A 23868-nucleotide genomic window follows, 5' to 3' on the forward strand; every position below is an offset into this window, starting at 1 on the left:
TGGATATTACCACACTCCAGAATGCACAGTAATCCATGTTACAGGTGAGATGACAGTATATAATTTTTAACTAACAAAATGTACCTCATACAAGATATGTTCACTATTTACTTGGATCTCATACCTGTGCAGGTCTAAAATTATCATACTAATTTCTACAATTTCAAAAGAGTCAATCATCTTTAGTGTCAACACATTGAATGCTGTGCATATTAAAGATTTTTGCAAAAGATAAAACAGATGTCAGCCTGCTGTGGACCTAAGGCAGGGCACTGAGCTCTCCTGTAGTAAATTAAGGAGCTTCCACTTCACCAATGGACTTTCTGCTGAATGAGCCACAGGCATTCATATGCCTACAAAGGGCAGTTGTGAGTGACAGAGAAAGAGAGAGAGCAACAAAAGAGAGCAAGATAGGCCCTGTAGTGCGTGTAATGTGCCTGTACTGACACCTCTGAGTCTATCAGATTGAGACGAGCCAGAGCTGTCACAGGATGGCCTCTACAGTTGCTGTGGTGATGTAAATCATTGCCACTCTCTCTCGCTATAGTTTTTCTAGTTTTACCTCTACCTTTATATATTTCTGTACACCATACAATCCCTAAAGCTCAGTGACATAAAAATAGCTCCCACAGTACCTCCCTCTGAAATTAACATCAATCACATAATACTATGGGTACTATTGTCAGACGACACTGAGTAGATGGCATGTTTTGTGGCCTGAAGGAATCTTTTTCTTATGCGTTAGTGTAATTGCTTGTAAAATTTTCATTAGTTGAGGTGTTTTGCTTCCTGAATCAGATTCCTGTGGTTTATTAGCATGATTCAGTGTTTGTGTCTATTAGTTTTTTTTTTTCTTACAGCTAATGGATTCACATCAAACATACTGAGCACAGCGCAGCAAATTTCTAGGTTGGATTCTGTTGCAACAAATTGCATTGCATCAGTGCAAGCTGGTACATAAAAGACAAAAGAATTAGACAGCTTGGGTGAGAAAGCTTTTTACTGAACATACAAATGGATTTTACTACTGAGAGTTTGATATTTTGGATCTAATTTAAATAGGAAATAAATTTCTCCCCTGTTTGAAAAATATATTGAAAAATACATTTCCAGTCAAAATGGAAACAAGTTACTGAGGTGTTTCAGGAAGAAAAGCAAAAAATATATTTAACAGAAATGTACACAGAAGTCTCAACAACTAAATGCCCAATCCTGGTCCTGGAGATCAACCAACCTGCAGAGTTTAGTTCCAACTAGAGCTGGGAGATATGGCCAAAAACATTAGCACGATAAACAAAATTCACATCGTTTGATATCGAAACATATTGCGATAACTGTCGAGTCATTATTACTTTCAAGTTTTAACCACCTGGGTGGTTAATCGATGTTTTAAACTGTCATTTATGATCAGAACATGACACAGTCATCAAACAGTGGAACATTTCAAAAATCTGTCACGGGAGAGTGGGAGAGAGATTCTTGTGAGCTTGTATTACCAGCTGGAAAAGCATGGTCGCAATTTTTTTAGTAGTCATAATTTAAGAAAGAAAATATTGTTTTTAGCGGTCTGGTGACGAGTGCTGGGCTATCCCGTTACAGATGCCAACAACAGTGCTAAACTCTTTAGTTTCTCAACAACGTCAACTTAATACGAACAGCAAACATTAGCTGGCTCGGTAGGTCAGTGATGGATCACCCGCCTTACTGCCATCACACCTACCACATCCATGTCAGAGCATATCACTGTATTCAGACACCAGCTAGCAGACGACTGGGATTATGTTCTATCGTAGAAATCTGTATATCTGATGCTCACTGTGTAAAAAAGCATGAACTGCAGTGTGAATCTCTCATGCCAGACAAACAGAGTCCTCCTTTTAGCAACGTTTAAAGGCAATCTTTGTTTTTGTGTCGTGTTTGATCTACAGTATCATCAATTTGCCGTTTTGTGGGAGTGACAGAACGCTGCTTCAAGTTAACTAGCTGCTAAAATTGCTAGCCTGGCTCCCCTGCTTTCCAATGCATCACATGTTCTTCAGTTTCGTTTTTTTGTTTAAATCAGGGCTATAACTCTCATGAACTCACTTAATTATTTCACATTCATTGCTCGGGAATGCACTAATACTAAAATATGACGGTTGGCGATGTAACACTGCAGACATGATTTAATGCTGCTAAAGCTTATTAGGATGTATGGAAAGAGGTGAGTTCACTCTAAGCCAGCTTGTCACTCACACTTGGTCACAGGAGAACAGACTGTCGGTCTCTCCACTCAAACAAAGAATGTACAACTCCACGTTTCAAACACTGCAAAAGTATATTTGGTGACTGATTTTACTTGTCGCTCCTCCCTCTCTAATCATGTCGAAAAACTCTGAAGTTTGTCCTCTCATGGTGACAGCAGAGTAGTGTTGCTTTCCTTGCAGTTGAAAATGCCACCAGGGCTTTCGCTAGAACATGGGTAGAATGGTGTATTATATCAAAAATTATTGAACCTTTTTGCACAACAGATTACATCTCAGGCTAGGTGTATTATTCAGTAATGCAAAGTGGCTTAGTTATTCTTAAGTTTCTTAACTCTTCTAGACCCACTGGTTTGTCCTGGCGATTTAAGGGGTTAAAGCATGTTAAATACAATGCATTTCACCATCTCCTCCTTCTGTGCTTCTGTCTCAACAGACAGCAGTGCTTCACCTGAACACACTTGCACACACATGTGCACCATTGCTTTGCAATCACTCCCACCTTCCTCTGTTTTTCTTTCCCTAATTAATTTAGATGGGCATTGTATGAGCAAGCACGGCAGTCTACAGCAGAGCTGTGCCCTCTTGTAAAACAGGTAATTAGGGAGAGGGGGAGAGAGGGAGAGAGAGAAAAAGCCAAAGCTGATACATTCTAACAAACTGCTTCAGATAAAAGCTCTTACAATATATAACCACCAGTGCATTCTAATCTCTCAGTAAAGCCAGGGAACAGATGTACCTCACATCCTGCCTGGTTCCAGTCTTGATGCTTCGCCTGCTGTGGTCTCTGGCCCTCATGTGTTCACTGTTGGTGCATTATGGGCCAGAGGGCTCATGTTTCCTGAATAGCTGCTTCTTTGGCTGACTAATGCTGTTAGAAACAGAATTCAGGAGGTTAATCAGTCTGTAAGAAGTGTCGTAAATCAGAGGAGAGAGAGGAAGAGAGAGAGAGAAAAAAAACCTGCACACACAGGAGGTAGGGGGAATGGTGAAAAGGCATTATCGGTTGGTTTTTTAAAAAAAAATTTAACTGGTATAGATCCTTGACATTAAGGCCAGTGAAAGCAAATTTAAATCCAACATATTTTAGTGCATAATTGCTATGGATCTGAGTAATGTTAAATTCAGCAAATAAACAGTAATTGTGTATTAAAAAGTGCTGAAGTGTGTTCTCTGTAGAGGGTGCTTTAATTTTTTTGCAGTATTCTTTACCAGGGGCACCAAACATTTTTTGCATATGAATGTATAGTTCAGCACCAGGTTTAATCCCTTTCCAGCAAACTAGCCCTGTCTGGAGGCTGTTGAAACTTTAAAAAGGTTCTTCACACTCAAACATCTTCAAATTAAAGAACCATCAAGGTTCTTTGGGGGGGCAAAGGTGATTCTTCTATGGTGTCCCTGATACCTTTAGCTATGATATCTACACTATAAAAAATAATCACAGAGCACTCTCTGCTCTACCAGCCAGCAAACTACTCTAACATACAATCTGTTTTCTATACCACTGTCTGTGACAGTTACACACAGGATTATTTGTTTTTGCCAGCGTGAACATACTGTAATTTAGATGTATAATAAAAGTCATGGCTCCAGATGTTCTCCCCACATTATTAACTGTAACATGTTTTAAATCACATTCTGTGAGTCATTCTATAGCATGTGAATTAGATCCACTTTGACAGCTGGTACTTGAGAGACTGACTACACGATTATTTGTGTGTTTGTGTGTGTTGTTGCTGTTGTTGTTGTTATTTTAGCCCTACCTCTTCATTACTGTGTTCATGGCTTGGCTCAGCAGTAATTAATCACCGGCTGGGTAATTGGCTATGGCATAAGGAACACTGTCTCATTGGCTGCTCTGTTTGCTCTCATGCCATACTGAAAGGGGCTTGAGCCAGGTGTCTGAATGAAAGAAAAATAGCCTGCTGCATTTCATTTACTGTCATCAAAGCTCCTTTTATCTGTAATAAATACAAATACAAATTAACGTGGCAGCTCTGTTTGACTGTTCCAAGCTGCTTTTATGTAGGCCATTTGAAATAGTGCAGGGGGTGATCATGCTCCGGCCACTTTTTTGAAATTACATAAGGTCATTTCTGCCTGTTGCGGAATGGGTGTTTGAAAAAAAGAAAGTCAAGCCAACTTGATAAGAATTTCAGTAACATAATGGGAATAAAAATGCCACTGTAGAGGTAAAGGAATTAAATATCTATATTGAATTAAAAAGTACATTTTTATTCCTGTTTATTCATTTTGGTTTAATATGGACATACAGCATTAGACATCATGAGTGAAAATAAGTACATATTTTCTATAGAGTTCATAGTTCTACACATCTGAATGCACAGTTACAGTTTATTTGCTGAATTTAAGATTTTGGGGAACAAAAATAAAACTTAAAATATATTTTGTGCAAAAGTTATGGCTATTTCCCACATGTTAAACTTGAAAAATTGAAATTATCAGAAAAAAATGCTTAAATGTTTAAGTTTGGATGTGTTAACTTGTTTTCATTTTGAAAAGCAACAAACAATTTGACTGGGGTGTTCAAATGTTTGTATACGACAATATGCATGTATGCAAGTAAAGTAAGACTATACCCTCTTGATGTTGCTTGATGGAGATACAAGGATTTCTTACGACAGCAGCGATATGCTTGTGCTGGATTACAATAAAACAGGCAGTGGTACAAAATGGTGGTGGACAGGATTTTGAAAACGGATCTATATGACCACAAAGCGAGTATGCTGTTTGCGTTGGGGCACAACATCCACTACCATCATCCGGGCTGCATGGTCAGAGTGCTTTTTGGTACCCTGGGGAACATAAGGATAATGCTCTTGTGGATGTAGATAGCAGTGTAAGAGAAACAGGCAGCAATGCATGGTATACCAGAAGTCCATTTCTAATCCTTAACAGCCACTTAGGTCATTAGAGAAAACATTAGTGCATAGCTGTTAAAAGGTACCATTTGGAACGCTCATGCGGAGGTTTGAGTATCAAACATGAAGAAACGTTAAGCTCGTCTAACCTGCTTGAACTCTGCATTAGCGTCAAAGCAAATGGTTTTCACATAGCACTGAAAAATGGCTTGTGTATCAGCGATGAAGTTTCTTTTTGTTCAGACTAACGGCGGTTATGACTCAGCGCACAGTGCAGCCTTTGGTTTTGGTGGTTAGATTTTTTCCATGGACACTTTCGTGTAATCAACAGCATGAGCTTTCCATTGAAGCAGGTCAAGGTCTTACAGTGGGAGCTGTTCTCAATCTGTGAATTCTGCGAGTAGTACTGTTATTTTTACTCTCATCACATAGGCCTGTAGCTGCAGTGTCAGGGCTACCTCACCCTGCTTATCAATACACACCTGACCTATCTAACACACTTGAAGTAGATAATCATTGTCTTCAGAAAGATCTGGACATTAGAGATTAGACTCTGCAGAACAGGATGATGCAACTGGAGTATGCTTGGACACCCGGTGCTGAGGATATTACTATTCTAATTCTCTAGAAAATGATGTAACTGATTAAAATCAGTGGAACGTACTGTGTAGGCCTACTTGAATACACTTGAAATTAGGTGTAGGAGGGTGGCTTCATTTTAAAAGGGCTCATATTGTACATTTCTCATATATTATTTTTTCCCTTATTTTCTTTAGTAGACTTATTATATTGGTGTGCTTTTATGTACCAAATATAGGTGAGATTCTTTTATACATAGCCATTTTCCAACTTCTCTTTTTCTTAAAATTCAACTATCAGTTGTTATTGTGTCTAAGACTGATACTCTTATAAGTTCAACGTGAATGGATGGAGCTAAACTGCTGCAGACTAAATAGGCCTGTGTACAGATTTACACTACTGTGCAAGGCTTAGAAGATGTGTGTCTGTGTGTGTGTGTGTGTGTGTGTTTGTATCTTAATGAGTTTGCATAAGTCAGCCATATACTTAAAATGATGAAAGGACTGAGCAAAATCAAACTACAGATGGACATGCTGGCTTAAAAGAACTTGATGTACGTCTCAGCACCAATACACTCCCGCTTCATGCAGTGGAGCCATCGGAGGTCCCAGAAGTAATGATGTGGTGATTAGGAGTTCAGCAATCAGTGCATGCTGCACCACAGGAACTCCACTGACCTCAGTGTTATGGTCAAAAAAGTGAGTTTACTTCAAAATATAACGGTTTAACTTAAGTATACTGCCAGCTTTGACCATGACTAAACTCTACCTGTGGAAGCCCAGTATTATTTGTTACTACCATTTAAATACCCAGCGTGGCTCGCTTGGAACCGATACTTCATTCGATTAACTCAGGTGTGCTGGTGCTGGAACAACTCTGGTTCACGGCACTAATATGTCAGAACCAAATTTATTTTGTTCTAACTAGCTCAACAAATATCTAGCACTTTTCCTTTTTTTCATTTATCTTTCTACTTCTACTAATGTTAAATAGTGTGTGTCCTTAAAAACATGCGTTCTGCCAAGATAGACCTTTGGTACTGTATGTAAATGGATTGTTTTTTGTGGCATCATAAACACACTGAAATCAAAATGGGCTGTTTTTGTAGCTTAGGTTCTGCACGTGGACTTCATTCACTTACCATGATATGGGCCCTTTAAACCCATTTCATAAACATTAGTTTGTCGTTACAGTGGTACAGCAGTAGGCCTGGTTTCAGATTTGTGTAGTCTTTTGTATTTGTAACTCACTGAGCAAGCAGTTCAGAAAAAGGCTCAGTAAATGCACCACGTCGGAAAGCTGATGTTAACACTGGCAAGAGTTCACACCAAGTGACAGGGTTTAAAAAACGGCCTGCTTAATTGTAAACTTACTGTCATGGTAACTCTTTGTGTGAAATAGTACACAGAGAAGTCCGGTAGGTCCACAGAGGCATCCATGGCAAAAGCGTGAGTACACAGGCATCAGTCCCAGTGCACCCCTCACTCGTCTTTATCTGTGGACTCACACGCACACGCTCCAGAGGCAGCGCGGGCAGCGCTTTGTGTACTGTATGTTATGATAAGTCCTCGCAGGAGCCTTTTATGAGCACAGTGATGGCGTCTGCTTGCTGTGCCAGACGCTTGTCACCATCATTCGTGAAGTTCTTTGGAAAAGACTGCGGGCAGCTCCCCTCTGTCTGTTTAGCGGCGGTATAAACCATTTGGCGGTTAGATAAACGCAGGACTGCGGGTGGCGGCCCCGCCCCTTCAGCCTAGCGCCGTAACTGATCTTGAAGCTGTGCAGCTGCTCTTTTAGCTCCTCCCACCGCTTCTTCCCGCGCGGGAGGAGCGGACACGTGAAGATCACAGCTACTGTATTCTTTACTGTATTATTCATTCAAATAAGATGAATATTTTCATTTGAATTCGTCAGATATTTAGGCATTTCAGTGTATTTCAAAGATTTATTTCCATCGTTTGAAGCGAGGACTGAGGAGAAAACAGACCAGTTAAAGCTTTGTTTACTGTTATTTTTCTTGAGGAATTCCGTGCAAGCGAGCAAGCCAGCAAAGTTTATTTATATAAACAATTTACTGAACAATCAGTGTGACAGAAAGAGAAAGAAAAATTCCGGCTCAGAGCCCCCATGAGCTCCGCCAGTGGCGACAGTGCCCAGGAAAAACTCCCTAAGAGCAAGAGGAAGAAACCTTGAGAGGAACCAAGACTCAGAAGGGGAACCCATCCTCCTCTGGTCGACACCGGATAGTAAACATTGTTAGTATATTGTGTTATAGTATAAAGTGGGGAAAACACAGTGGTTAATTTGATTAGTTTATGATTATGCCTGTTTATGATATCAATTGGAGAGAACCTCTTCACTAATCCACTGAGCCGATCAGCTCACCAGCCAATCAGCACTCAGTAGCAGTAATGCTAACCAATCAGCACTCAGTAGAAGTCATACTAACCAATCAACACTTAGTAGCAGTAATGCTAACCAATCAACACTCAGTAGCAGTAATGATAACCAATCAACACTCAGCAGCAGTAATGCCAACCAATCAGCACTCAGTAGCGGTAATGCTAACCAATCAACACTCAGTAGCAGTCATGTTAACCAATCAATACTCAGTAGCAGTCATGTTAACCAATCAATACTCAGTAGCAGTCATACTAACCAATCAACACTCAGTAGCAGTCATGTTAACCAATCAACACTCAGCAGCAGTAATGCCAACCAATCAGCACTCAGTAGCGGTAATGCTAACCAATCAATACTCAGTAGCAGTCATACTAACCAATCAACACTCAGTAGCAGTAATGCTAACCAATCAACACTCAGTAGCAGTAATGCTAGCATCTTCTAGCCAAAAACGTTAGTTGTGAAGAAAAGGAAATATACGCAGTATACTCCGCATTTTAAAGTGAAGTATGTCCTTCTGCTTACCAAAATTAAAGGAAGGTCCTGCACAAATGATTAAAAAAGTTTCATTGTTCCTTTTTTTTAGCTGTTTAGCTCCATTCACCCTCATTCATTGAGGCCTTGCTAGCGGGGTGCTCTGCCGTTTTGAAGTGGTGTTTTTGAGAAGAGAAACAGGACAGGCTCCAACAGAACAGGCCAGGCTCCCCTTAAACTGGCCCTGTCACTAAACTGAGCTCTTTCTGGCTAAGGCACTGTTTGGTTTCAGCTGCATTTAAACATGTAGAAAGTTGGTGTGAGATTTTTTATCTGCTTTGTTTTATTTATTTATTTTTCCTGTTTTGTTTGCTAATTATAAACCAGCTCATGGGGACTTTTATAACTCTGTCAGTATTAGCTAGATGCATGGCTGGCTATGTATGGTAGCCAAAGCATAGCCCGTTAGCTCAAAAACACAAAAGCCTGCTGCGCTGGAAATACTCACTGCATTGAATGAAGCTAAAGTCAGCTTCTTATTTACCAGCTTCTTGTTCGAATTTTCCCTTTCCACCTTAAAGGTGGAATGTAACTGCTGCTCCATTTAAGGTGGAACGGAAAAATTTGAACTAGAAGCTGGTGAAAAGATAGCTGACTTCAGCCTCATCTGCCTTAATAACCCAGCAGCACTCGAACCACAGAGCTTAGCTAACCTTAGCTGGAGCTCAGTGCTTACCCATTCAGGAGAAAATAAGCCAATTTGGCATCTTAAAGAACTTGGGAGCTGTAAGCTGTTCCATCTTTCAAATGCATTGCCAGTATTTACTTGTGTTTTACTATATCTGTGGTTTTGGAGCTTTTTAGAATGATGCAGAGGCTTTTTAGGTTGGGATTCAGCTTATTTGCTTGCTTCCATGGCTGCAACACGCTGTGGTTGCCAGCAAATTTGTTTCATATCTCGCAACACGAGGTGTCAAAATGGGACTAGGAAATGGGCAGTGGGCAGGATCACAGGCCAAAACACAAACAGAATTTTTGCTATGAAACAGAATTTTCAAAGGAGGACATAGTGGCTGTAGCACTACTGATAAAAAAGCCAATATTACAACTTAGCATGTTTCCTTAATCTCTGATGACATATCATGGTAATTTTATGATTTAGTACAGTAAATATATTACATATTGCTCCTTTAAACACTCAGTTTTACCCCTTACACTAACTAGGATAATTCTCTGTATTCATTCACTTTTTTTCTCTACCTTTTCTCATAGTAGAATTTACCTCTAAACATTCCAGCAGTGACAGAAGATGTAATGGCCACTGTTTTGTCGGTGTGCTTTGTTAGAAAACAGTACAACAGCTACAGTACAGCAGTACAGCACGGACTCATTGACACCCAGCTTAGAGCAAAGTTATTTGACAGCCAAAATAATGGCGAGTTAATTCATCCTCAGTGCTTAAGCCTACTGCTTAATGTGCTCACCAGCTTCCAACTTTCGCACAAGGTTGCCTCGTAAAAAATTTCCATGCTATGTGTTATGGCTGTATAATTTCATGGTTCGATGCCCACATTATTAGACCCTACTTAACTTTACGGGCTGTTATATTGTCTTCAAATGGCATAACAGTCTCAATTCCAGCTAAGTCAATTTATGTAAGAATGGATGGACTGAACTGGCAGAATAAACTTAGCTTCAGCATTAAAATAAAAGTATCAAACAACTAAAAATGAAAATTTCAGAGCCAAAAATGTTGTGTGCTTTTTTTTCTATGGGAAAATGAATGGCTGTTGTCACGTCCTGTGGTAAAGAAAAATCTTCCAAACTCTTTTTTTAAGCTTTTTTTTTTTGGTTCTTCTGAATTATGAGGTTGTTAATGAGCCAAAAATACAGATGCAAGCCTACACTGCTGCACACTGAATTGAAATCATAGGACTGGAAAGCTTATCAGAATACCTGTGCAAGCTTTGTCAGGTGTGATATAAAGGTGTCTTTGGCAGTTGGTAAAAATAAAAGTTAAAGTTTAAAAGAAGATATACTTTCACATAGCAGAGTTTCCCTTCACAGGAGTGTTAGCTTGTTCATAGCATGTATGTAGGATTCATATTTTGATTTTCTTTCATTCTTCATTGATGATGTATTTATTGTTCTCTAGAAGAGCTGAATGATTAGGTGATGCTGAGCTAAAAATGCGATTTTATTCATTTCACTCCATTGGTACCTGTACAGAAATTAACACAAGCAAATCAGGGTCAGCATTGGCAGATATCTATGTGAAAAACAGGGCTGGAGTTGGACTTGTTTTCAGGCTGGGAGTTACATGATGCAGACCAGCCTACCTTAAACTCTGTGTTTCACTACTGCACAGTGGTGGACAAAGTACTCAAACCATGTACTTGGGTTATACCCAAGAGATACCCAAGGTAAAATATTACTCCAGTAAAAGTAGAAGTTCCTCCCTTTAGACCTCCACTTGAGTAAAAGTACAAAAGTATTTGTCTTCAGATGTACTTAAGTATCAAAAGTAAAAATACTGAAAGATTAATTAAGGCTCTAATGTCCTGTTACCATTTTTGTAACAAGACACGCTTCATGAACTCATTTTAGGTGAAAATCCTCCAGCGTCTCTCTTGGTAAACCAATTTTTAATAGAATGTGAATAATTAGTGATGCTCAAATCTATTAAAGTGATCATAAGCACAAAACACTAAAGGTAAACAATTTCCATCAGGGAGAACCGAGTGGCTCTGAAATTACTTTTTGCAAACAAGCAAAGTTTCAGTTTCAGATTTATACAAATTAGTTTAAATAAAAAAAAAAAATTTGCAACTTAGTTTAAGTAAAAATTCATTTAAATTTGATAAAAACTTGCTTTAATCCCAGATGAGTTTTCCTTTACTGTATTGCATCTGTAGGTCTTTGTTCATAAACATAAACTAGCATAAACTAGCGCTGACGTTGGACCGTGTGCTTCCACTGGGTTGACATGTCTAACAGGTTGAAACAAGCTCAAAACAAAGTGCTCACTGTGCCCTGATTGGTGTTCCTCCTTCACAGTTCTTTCGTTTTGACATGTTACATTTTTTTGTTACAAGATATTTGACTTTGAAATGTAGTGGAGTGAAAATAAAAAGTCGCCCAAATTGGAAATACTTCAGTAAAGTGCAGATACTTTAAGTCCATCCATCCATCCATCATCTTCCGCTTCTCCGGGGTTCGGGTCGCGGGGGCAGCATCCTGAACAATGAAACCCAGACCTCCCTTTCCCCAGCCACTTCCACTAGCTCCCTGGGAGGGATTCCGAGGCGCTCCCAGGCCAGCTGGGCGATATAGTCACGCCAGCGTGTCCTGGGTCTTCCCCGGGGTCTCCTCCCTGGTGGACTTGCCTGTGACACCTCCCAAGGGAGGCGTCCAGGAGGCATCCTAACAAGATGCCCAAACCACCTCAACTGGCTCCTCTCGACGTGAAGAAGCAGCGGCTCTACTCCGAGTCCCTCCCGGATGACCGAACTTCTCACCCTATCTCTAAGGGAGAGTCCAGCCACCCTGCGGAGGAAACTCATTTCGGCCGCTTGTATTCGCGATCTCGTTGTTTCGGTCATTATCCAAAGCTCATGACCATAGGTGAGGGTGGGAACGTAGATCGACCAGTAAATCGAGAGCCTTGCCTTATGGCTCAGCTCTTTCTTTACCACAACAGACCGGTAAAGAGCCCGCATCACTGCTGACCCAGCACCAATCCGCCTGTCAATCTCCCGCTCCCTTGTACCATCACTCGTGAACAAGACCCCGAGATACTTAAACTCCTCCACTTGAGGCAAGAGCTCATCCCCGACCCAGAGAGGGCTCTCCACCCTTTCCCGCGTGAGAACCATGGCCTCGGATTTGGAGGTACTGATCCTCATCCCGGCCGCTTCACACTTGGCTGCAAACCGATCCAGTGAAAGCTGAAGTTCACGGCCTGATGTCTCCAATAGGACCACATCATCTGCAAACAGCAGCGATGTGACCCTGAGGTCACCAAACCGGACACCCTCCATCCCCTGACTGCGCCTAGAAATTCTATCCATAAAAATTATGAATATAATCGGTGACAAATGGCAGCCCTGATGGAGTCCAGCTCTCACTGGGAAAAAGTCTGACTTACTGCTGGCCATGCGAACCAAACTCCTGCTTTGTTTGTACAGGGCCTGAATGGCTCGTAGCAAAGAGCCATGTACCCCGTACTCCCGAAGCACCTCCCACAGAATACCCCGGGGAACACAGTCAAATGCCTTCTCCAAATCCACAAAGCACATGTGGACTGGTTGGGCAAACTCCCATGAACCCTCCAGAATCCTGGAGAGGGTAAAGAGTTGGTCCAGTGTTCCACGACCAGGACGGAACCCACACTGCTCCTCCTGAATCCGAGGTTCGACTATAAGCCGGACTCTCTTCTCCAGTACCCCTGCATAGACCTTACCAGGGAGGCTGAGGAGTGTGATTCCCCTGTAGTTGGAACACACCCTCCGGTCCCCTTTTTTAAAAAGAGGCACCACCACCCCAGTCTGCCAATCCAGTGGCACCACCCCCGATGTCCACGCAATGTTGAAAAGGCGTGTCAGCCAAGACAGCCCCACAACATCCAGAGCCTTGAGGAACTCGGGACGGATCTCATCCACCCCTGCAGCCCTGCCGCCAAGGAGCTTTTTAACTACCTTAGCGACTTCGGCCTCAGTAATGGACAAGCCTATTCCCGTGTCCCCAGACTCTGCCTCCTCACTGGAGAACGTGTGGGTGGGATTGAGAAGGTCCTCAAAGTATTCCTTCCAACGCCCAATGACGTCTTCAGTCGAAGTCAGCAGCACACCATCTCCACTATATACAGTGCTAGTGGCACACTGCTTTCCCCTTCTGAGTCGCCTGACGGTTTGCCAGAATCTTTTCGGAGCCGACTTAAAGTCACTTTGCAAGGCCTCACCGAACTCTTCCCACACCCGGGTTTTTGCCTTGGCAACGACTGAAGCCGCAGATCGCTTGGCCTGTCGATACCTGACAGCTGCCTCTGGTGTCCTACAGGCCAACCATGTCCGGTAGGACTCCTTCTTCAGCTTGACGGCATCTCTCACCTGGGGTGTCCACCACCGGGTTCGAGGATTACCGCCCCGACAGGCACCAACTACCTTGAGACCACAGCTACAGTCAGCCGCTTCAACAATGGAGGAGCGGAACATGGCCCATTCTGAGTCAATGTCCCCCACCTCCCCCGATATCTGGTCAAAGTTCTGACGGAGGTGTGAGTTGAAGATCAATCTGACAGGTTCTTCTGCCAGACATTCCCAGCAAACCCTCACTATACGTTTGGGTTTGCCTGGTCTGACTGGCATCTTCCCCCACCACCTGATCCAACTCACCACCAGGTGGTGATCAGTTGACAGCTCAGCTCCTCTCTTTACCCGAGTGTCCAATACACATGGCCACAAGTCCGCTGACACGACTACAAAGTCAATCATTGAACTGCGGCCTGGGGTGTCCTGGTGCCATGTGCACTTATGGACATCCTTGTGTTCAAACATGGTGTTCGTTATGGACAAACTGTGGTTTGCACAGAAGTCCAAAAACTGAACACCACTCGGGTTCAGATCAGAGAGGCCATTCCTCCCAATCACACCCCTCCAGGTCTTACTGTCATTGCCCACGTGAGCGTTGAAGTCCCCCAGTAGGACAATCGAGTCTCCAGGAGGAGCACTTTCAAGCACCCCTCCCAAGGACTCTATGAAGGCTGGGTATTCTGAACTGCTGTTCGGTGCATAAGCACAGACAACAGTCAGGACCCGTTCCCCAACCCGAAGGCGTAGGGAAGCTACCCTCTCGTCCACCGGGGAAAACCCCAACATACAGGCGCCGAGTCGAGGGGCTATGAGAATGCCCACACCTGCCCGCCGCCTCTCACCATGGGCAACTCCAGAAAAGAAAAAAGTCCAGCCCCTCTCAAGGAGATTGGACCCAGAGCCCAAGCTGTGTGTTGAGGTGAGCCAGACTATATCTAGCCGGTATCTCTCAACCTCGCGCACCAACTCAGGCTCCTTCCCCACCAGTGAGGTAACGTTCCAAGTTCCAAAAGCCAGTTTCAGCAACCGAGGATCAGAACGCCAAGGCCCACGCCTTCGGACACTGCCCGATCCACAATGCACCGCACCCCTACTACTGGGGGGGGACTCATGTAGCTCCTTCGGGCTGGGCCCGGCCGGGCATCATGAGTGAATGCCCGGCCACCAGACGCTCGCTGGCGAGCCCCTCCCCCAGGCCTGGCTCCAGGGTGGGGCCCCAGTAACCCTGATCCGGGCAGGGTACACAAGTCCGGCTTTGTTGTCCTCATAGGGGTGGTTATGGATCACACTTTGTCTGGCCTGTCACCTAGGACCAGTTTGCCATGGGAGACCCTACCAGGAGCTTTTGCTCCAGACAACATAGCTCCTAGGGTCCTTCAAGCACACAAACCTCTCCACCACGATAAGGTGGTGATCCATGGAGAGGAGATACTTTAAGTATAAAGTATAAACTACTTAAGTACAGAAAAAAATTACATTTATTTAGTCACTGTCCACCACTGCTCTTGCAGACACACACACACCAGAGTACTGTACTTCAAAAATAACTTTTTCTAAAATCTGTTGATGTTTATTTATTTCTTACTTTCACCTCTTATGTATTATGTCTATGCTACACTAAGATCACCAGTGTGGCCAGCTAGTGATTAAATGAAAACTGCCAAAAGCTTTTGTCTTAAATGTCACATAATCATGACAGGATGCTGCAAACTAATACTAGCTAAGTAAGTAAAGGTCAGCATTTCTCACTGCCCCCTTGCTTATCCTCATCCTCCTTAAGTAGCTTTTTCATTCTTGTCTTCTCTGTGCCGCCTTGTTTTTTCCTGTTTTTTGCTGCTGCTGTCTTCAGATGATTCACAAATAACATTTGTTACATTGGTAATGCAGAAAAAGTAATGCACTCTGTAGATGTTCTGCCTGTTGTGTCAGCCAGAACCAGACTGCAAATATCTCAAGGCTGATGTTAGCTTCTTTTTCGAATTTCCATTCACCTTAAATAGTGCAAAAGACACAAATCCGAATGTAATTATTAGATGATTTAAGGTGGAATGAAAAATTAGGCTAAAATACATCTTCATTTAAACTCTATCCACTGTACGAGACTCAGTTACAATCAGCAAACGAGGGCTGAACCATTTGAGGTGAGCGCTGCTGGTTCAACCTTAATTACTACAGATATACACTTGGATGCAGCATTTTAAGTTTGTCTGTGCATTCTTGTACTGAAATGCATGAGTTATATATTAACTCACAGTAACAGGCCCAAAACTCTACTGACCCAGCAGGAATTACACAAGCTGTCATTGAGGAAAAATATCAGGTATTTGCTTTTATAGCTCCCACATCAGTGTGTTCCTATTGCTTAAATCCTGAGCTAGATAGACTGACTACAAAATGACACAACATCAGAGGTCTGTTGCTTAGTAGCTAAAACTGCCTGGTGGTCTAGATCCAAGCAGTGTTGTGATTGGATTGTTCCCAGCTGATCCAGGGTGAGATTTTGCCTAATGCATTACTAATTTACTGTGTTAAACTGATTTAAGAAGACGAACTTGTTAGTAGAGCAGGAGTCACAGAATGAGCAACAGGTGCAGAACCTGCTGAGTAATATCCCTGTGTGATCAGTGAGGTACGGGCCTGGCATAATGAACAGCTGGCATGAGAGGCAGTGTATACAGCTGCGCCCACCCCACACACACACAAATGCGCTCAGACACTCAGACTGGTGTGTCTGTCAAGTCTCTGCTCTGGGCATTTTTTTTCTGTGTGTGCGCTTCTGCTAGTCCTGGTATTGATGACTGAGCCCAGATTAGAAGCATCTGGACATGCCGACCTTGACCAGGCTCTGAACGTGTGTGTGTGTGTGGATGGAGGCGCTTGCCTGTGATAACTCTGCTAATTCTGACATCTGTCTACTATAGTATTTTTTTTCCACAGGGAAGATTTACTAATATGTTTAGTTAGGAGTACACGTTGTCATAAAATGAGTTTGGGGTAGACAGATTTTGTGGTGGCCACAAAAATCTGTGCTAATTGCTATCTAACAAATAAATAATGTGGCAATAATTTGTTGAATTCTTCAGTACCAAAACAAGTCAAGTGGCCATTCAGGCTGTAGGCTCTGCATTGTAAGAGGCAAAAATGTAAATGCTTTAGCTGGGGCCCCGGGCAATTAGCAATGTCTACCCCTGTTTCTCCTGACTATTTAATATGAAAATGCAATTTAGAAAAGACGTCTAATGAATTTACTTTCTCAGGTAAGTAATACTGTATTAGACGTAGCTTATTCATGGTTTCCATTTCTTCTACCACAAGCAGTTTAATATTGCTTTTTTGTTTATTTATGGTGGGAATGCCTGTCATATTCATTTTGTAGCAGCATCATTCATGCAGCAATATATCACATAATTTAAACCGATGTTATATTTTGATGAGTAGACATTTTCTATTAATATGTTCTAGCTTTTCCAACAACAAAGCAAATAGCATTTAGGTTGTTTTGAGCCCAATTAGTGTAAGGTTTAAATAATGATATTACACTTTTGCACTTCAAGAAATGTGAGAACTACTTGATGTTATTACTACATGTCCATTTTCTCATTAAAGCCTAAGTGTGATTAGCTCATAGCTTATCTAGTCTCAGCAATGAGGATGGTGCCTTACTGTGAATAGCACTAAGTGGATGAGGTTCTTATTTGTAAAGCCTGTTTTGTTATCAAATTTATTATATTCTGGTTTATTATTAAATATTATAGTTAGAAATGTCTTATCATTCAAATGCAGGTATGCTTACCTAAATATCTATGTTTACATTTAAATCATTTCAAGAATTGAAATTGGATTCTTTGTGCGATTAAATGTTGGTTTTGCATTTGGAGTACTAGAATGTTTAGGAAGGCAACATGTAAACTGCCCTTTGTCATATTTTGTTAGATTAGTTTTGTGTAGCTTTAGTTTTAGCCCATATTTTGTATTTCCTTCATCATGTTTAATAAGGAGCGTCTGCCAACTAAACTTTATAACTGAAATTCCAGACTCCCGCAAACCTTGAGCAAAATAAATATTCAATTTGGCCATAATGCAGTCTTCAATTTGACCATAATTAACTTCTCCTATAATCGAATCAAATTGTTGAGGAACTGACCACAGTAATCTTTAACTCACTTAAAAATGTCGATATCATTTGAATAAATGATGTTAAAACGATCAGTAAAAGCTTATTAGACAACAGGATAACAGCTGGTGAGGCCTTACTAAAGATTCAATGTTGCACACTTGCACATTAAACTGCCCTTTTAGCAGCTCTGAGTGCATAGAGCCATGTTAATTGAATGGTCTGACAGATGAATAGAAGTTAGCCTACTTAAATTAGATTTCATCTTTTTGTGAAAATGTGGTTTCTAAGATTCTGAAGTTGAGATGCTTGATGCTGTGAGTGTGTATGGCATGAGTGCATATTTAGACAGCTGCTGAGAGCGGAAGAATAGAGGTGCAGGTATTGTGTTCATGACATGGTCAATAACAGAATGATGGATGCTCTATTAGGCTCTGTTTCAAAGTACATCCAGAATAGGGCTGGATCAAGGCTGTCTATACTTGCTGTGGCTGTGAAATCAGCAAAGAGTCAACTGATTTTAAGTGCTTCTGTCACTATGATGTTCAGTTAGGGGGTTGACCTGAGGGCATGTGTAAACACAAACAAACCTAAGCACATCTAGCAACATGTGGTGCCAGGCAGGCTTACCGCTCTCATTACGAGTAGACATCTCCTACTGTGAAGCACAAGCGTGGCATCGTTGCCATGGCCTCCTCTCTCATTCACCTTCTCTTTCCCCTTCTCTTCCTCTCCTTTGTCTCCATTCATTTACCATATTGCTCCCTCTCTTCCCTCAAAATGCATTTAGTTGTCTTCACATACCATGACATGCTAACCAAGTTAGGGATGAGTAATGGCAGCTATTTCCTGAAACCATCAGCCTGGTAGTCTTAGCTTGACAAAAAATTGCATTAAATCAATTTCGCCTTCTTATTCTTAAATAGCCGCACATTTACAGTTTAAAAGTCTAAATGTGTAACAGCATTACTGCCATTCCAGCAATGCTGACTCTGATTGTTCACACTGTTTGCCGTTTTTATAGCTGAGTTTTAGTGTCACTTAAAGGGTCCATATGATGGAAACTAACCTTTTATATGCTAACATTTTCCTCACATTTTTGATGTACACTGTTAAGGTTTCAAAACATACTGTTCACTCCCAGTTCATAACTGAAAACTAAGCTGACAACCAAATTTTGCGTTCATTACTTTGGTGTGCGTTTACATATCCACTTACTTAACCTACCGCAGTTTAGCTCCACCCATTCATGCTGTTTCAGCCTAGACTGCTTTCTGAATGAGGCACAGGACAGCCAATCAGAACAGAGCTCATTTATATACCAATTTTATATATGTGTGCATATATACGCCTGTTTAATTCTAAGGTATAAAAGGAGGTTGGAAAATGGTTGGGTAAAAGTGATTTATGACTGTTTTTGTACATAAAACCACACAAACATTGTAAGTAGACCTCAGGGGCAAATAAACTACAAAATAAATGCAGGACATGGGCCTTTTAAATATTCTTTTCAATGCTACAAGACCTCAGGGTACATTCAGAGACCCCCTTCTTTTTTATTGTCTCTTCTGCTCATTCTGTTGTCCCTCTATCTCCACCTAGTACCATGACATAATTCAAACATAAAGCTTGCCTGAAACTTTCCATGGCCTGGGTTTTTATGTGATCATTACATTGAGAAAAGAGCCATCTGTTGTATGTATCTTTATTTCTGTCTCTTTGTCTTAATTGTCACTGCTGCTGTTGAGCTGAAACGAAGGCCTACTTGCTGTGCCTGACTAAATGAAGAAGTTGTAATTGTTAAAGCTAATTGAGATTTCTTTTCACACAGCATGACTCAGTGTGTCACTGCTTTGATTAGTTTAACTCAAGAGATGATTCCGTAAGACGTGTTTTTCTATTCCTAAAGAAATTATTTGATGGGCTAAAGTAATGGGATCATTTGAATAGAGAGTAATGCTCTTTTTGCACATTGAGAATAGAGGTGGATGGGGCCGTAGAAAACCCTCTCTTACCTGTTTTTTTCTGTTATCTGACTCCAGGGATTAATTCAGATATTGCATGGATAACAGGGTGAATTAGAATTGAGATGTGAGGGTCAGCTGGCCTTAACATTCAAGGAATATATAGTAATATACACTCACTGGCCACTTTATTAGGTACATTTGCTTGTTCATTTGCTTGTTAACACAAATAGCTAATCAGCCAATCACATGGCCGCAGCTCAGTGCATTTAGGCATGTAGAGGTGGTCAAGACAACTTGCTGAAGTGCAGACCGAGCATCAGAATGGGGAAGAAAGGGGATTTAAGTGACTTTGAACATGGCATGGTTGTTGGTGCCAGACGGGCTGGTCTGAGTATTTCAGAAACTGCTGATCTGCTGGGATCTTCACGCACAACTATCTCTAGGGTTTACAGAGAACGGTCCAAAAAAGAGGAAATATCCAGTGAGCGGTCAGTTGTGTGGACAAAAATGCCTTGTTGATGTGAGAGGTCAGAGGAGAATGGGCTGGTTCCAGATGATAGAAAGACAACAGGAACTCAAATCACCAACCAAAATGAGGATTCTGAGGAACGTTTCCACCACCTTGTTGAAAGTTTGCCATGAAGAATTAAAGCAGTTCTGAAGGCAAAAGGGGGTCCAACCTTTTACTAGCAAGGTGTACCTAATGAAGTGGCCGGTGAGTGTAGATTCTATTTAGCACAACCTAGTTTTGGATTTTCAAAAGGGTGTCTCTACAAAATATGTTAGCAATTGTGTTTCCTGTGATAAATATACAATGGAAGCCAGAAAGGGCACAGAGAGGAAGTCAAATCTGTGTCCAAATGAGGCTGAGACTCAAAAAAGCCTAAAATGCCAATTGTCCAAAATGTCAAATTTCTTGGCCTTTTCAATCTGTTTGAAGCTATGCGTGGAATTCTAGGGTTCATTTTGCTACACTATTTATATTAAATTATAGACTGGCATAGTTACATAGTTATATTAAATAGAATGCATTACATTTGCACCCAATATATATTCTGTATTGACCAGCTTGAGTCAACAATTCTGACACTTCTATTTGTTTCATTGTCAAGAGCTGACACAAAGGTGTTTTTCAACAACAAAACAACAATAACAATAAATAACAATAATGCAACAGTAACTATTCATCAAACTGGAAACATAATAAAATATCTCCTCTTCTCCTTACAAAGCCAAATGTGGTATAGCTTAAAAATTTAATTTAGAGTATGGCTCCAAAATCTATTTCTAATTTCATCAGCACTGTGAGTGCTGACTCTAGATGAATCCATTTAATGCCAGTTGGCTAAATCAAACTGAGGCAGTGACTTGGCTTGAAATGCTAGAGTACAAGTCAGTGTTGTTGTTGTTGTTGTTAAAAAAAGAAAGTACAAGTAAACATAATTAAATTCAATTAAAATGGTAGTTTAATGGTAGCTTGTTTAAGGCTAGGTAATACGTTTGAGAGCAATGGCTGACAAGTCCTGGTACAAATACGAGTGCAAAACAAGTCAGAGTCAAAAAATTCTCCGGAGTCCAGACTCAACACCAAGACCGAATTTGAGTAGTGCAGCTCTCGGTGAATGAAGAAATAGAACAGTAACTACTCGATTTGAGATCCTTTAAAAAAAATGTCCTTTAAAAGTGCAGTGTTCATTTCTTCTCCTCTTAAGTTTTTGTTATGACAGCAGTAACATGTTTTCTTCAGTTTGATCATCAACACTCAACTCATGCATTCAATTTTTAATGATTTAGGTGAAATGATACTACCAGCAAGCGAGAAGCATATTATATAATGTTATTGATCCAGATGTACCCTCTTTTATAACATGGTTGTTTTGTCTTGCAGATTGTTGCCTTCGTCTCTCTTTTTTTCATCCTGGTCTCCATCACTAACTTCTGCCTAGAGACCCACGAGGCCTTTAACGAGCTTCAGAACCGTACTAAGGTAATTACTGATGGCAACACCACAAAGGTGGTGGCCACTCTGGAGGTGGTGACCAAGCCTGCGCTCACCCTTGTGGAGGGCATCTGTGTGGTGTGGTTTACCTTTGAGTTCCTGGTGCGCATCATCTGCTGTCCGGACAAGCTGGTCTTCATTAAGAACCTTCTGAACATTATTGACTTTGTGGCCATTCTACCCTTCTATCTGGAAATGAGTCTGAGCGGACTGTCCTCCAAAGCTGCCTCAGATGTGCTCGGGTTCTTGCGAGTGGTGCGTTTTGTGCGGATTTTGCGGATCTTCAAGTTGACTCGACATTTTGTAGGGTTGAGGGTGCTTGGCCACACCCTGCGAGCCAGTGTTAATGAGTTCTGCCTCCTTATCATCTTCCTTGCCCTTGGTGTTCTCATCTTTGCCACCATGATCTACTATGCTGAGCGTATCGGAGCAGACCCGAATGACCCTCATGGCAGCCTTCACACTCATTTTAAGAACATTCCAATCAGCTTCTGGTGGGCAGTGGTCACAATGACAACCCTGGGTTACGGGGACATGTATCCTCAGACCTGGCTGGGTATGATGGTTGGTGCTCTGTGTGCGTTAGCAGGCGTGCTGACCATTGCCATGCCTGTCCCTGTTATTGTAAATAATTTCGGAATGTACTACTCCCTGGCCATGGCCAAACAGAAGCTGCCCAAGAAGAAGAAGCGGCACCTCCCCAACCCTGATGCAGTGTTGGATTCAGCCTCGTTTGGAAAATCAGAGAGCAACTCCCATAGGAACAGCACGCAAAGTGACACATGCCCTCTTGCACCTGAGGAGAACATTGTGAGAAACCGTTCAGGTAAGTAGAATGAATAAAACCATACAAAAGCAGACAAATACATGATACATCCATAAGAACTAAAGCCAAACCACTGACATCTATGTCTCCTTCTTCTTTCTTTTGCTATCAGACTCAAAGCAGAATGGGGATGCTAATGCAGCTCTGTCAGATGAAGAGGGTTGCAGTCTGACCCAGCCACTTTCCCCCAGTGAGAAGTGGTCCTTACGTCGCTCACGCAACCGAGACAAGGGCAAGAAAGAGGGGACCTGCTTCCTCCTGACCTCTGGAGACTTCTCCTGTGGAGCTGATCCCGCCATTCGCACAGGTACAGCCAGCAGACCACAACCAGAAGTCAGGCTTGTATGGTTTTGTGCTGTCTGTTGGGGTTAAACACTTACCAGAAGACCCAAAACAGCCCAGGTAAAAGGGCTGTTTCATTTTTCACTTATGATGTTTGTGAACTAATTTATATTTACATGTCCATTTTCCAACCTCTATCTATCCTGTAGCATTAAACAGGCTATGTTTGTTACTGTGCCTTTAAGACCGATGTAAGTATATATACTCTGTCCTGATTGACTGCCCTGTATTCTGCCTTTTTCAAAAAGCAGTCCGGCCTGCAAAACACCTCATTATGTTCATGTGAATAGATAGGGCTAAATTGACGTAGCCTGAATAGGGGGGCATACCTAAATGGGTTTTCAGTACATTAAAAAAGAAAAAAAAAACAATGAATTCATTGAATACTTGGCTGTTTTTGCAGCTTAGTTTCCATATATGGACCACATTGACTGGGGAGTAAACAGTACTCTTTTAAACCATCACAATGCTTACATACAATATCATACTCTTTTATGTTATGTTTACATACTATATCATACTCTTATATTTTAATAGGAAAGGTTTTCCATGAGACAAAAATCTGATAAATTTAAGGTCATAGAAAAATTGAGTCTGTTAGCTCCCTTTGGCTCTTTGAGTCTATTAGACCCCCTACTTCAAAACATAATACTGATTGATTTAATGTTTTATTGTGTGGTGTATTGTACAAATGTAGGGCTTGAGTGCAATAAATGCAGCCACGTACTTTATGTTTATGTGTAAGAAAGCGTAGCTCACTGTACAGACTCAGGTCCATGCTAATTGAAGTTAATTCATTCAAACCATCAATCAGCTATACCAAGAAGTCTGTAGTTGTAGTGATTGGAACTGAGTGATGGTAGAGGTGTTATTTTAAATTACTTTTGATGATTCATTTTCACTTAGAAAAACAACAAAACATGTTATTTAACCTTTGCATACAACTGTA

General features: G+C 41.5%; 1 protein-coding gene and 1 long non-coding RNA gene across 2 annotated transcripts in view; one reads left to right on the forward strand and one right to left on the reverse strand.

Annotated features, from left to right (window-relative positions):
• kcnc4 (potassium voltage-gated channel, Shaw-related subfamily, member 4) overlaps positions 1–23868 on the forward strand; it is a 35873-nt gene that overhangs the window by 2970 nt on the left and 9035 nt on the right. The window contains exons 2-3 of the mRNA XM_017722024.2: positions 21641–22577; positions 22690–22884. Of these exons, the coding sequence (XP_017577513.1) occupies positions 21641–22577; positions 22690–22884 (1132 nt within the window). The remainder of the gene's footprint in view (positions 1–21640; positions 22578–22689; positions 22885–23868) is intronic.
• Positions 1748–7378, reverse strand: LOC108442128. The gene is made up of 3 exons (XR_001859001.2): positions 7078–7378; positions 2983–3114; positions 1748–2450 (listed from the first exon to the last, which is right to left on the reverse strand). It is a non-coding gene; the product is annotated as an uncharacterized LOC108442128 (long non-coding RNA).

This window comes from Pygocentrus nattereri, chromosome 28, assembly GCF_015220715.1.
Source record: "Pygocentrus nattereri isolate fPygNat1 chromosome 28, fPygNat1.pri, whole genome shotgun sequence".
Classification (NCBI taxonomy): Eukaryota; Metazoa; Chordata; class Actinopteri; order Characiformes; family Serrasalmidae; genus Pygocentrus; species Pygocentrus nattereri.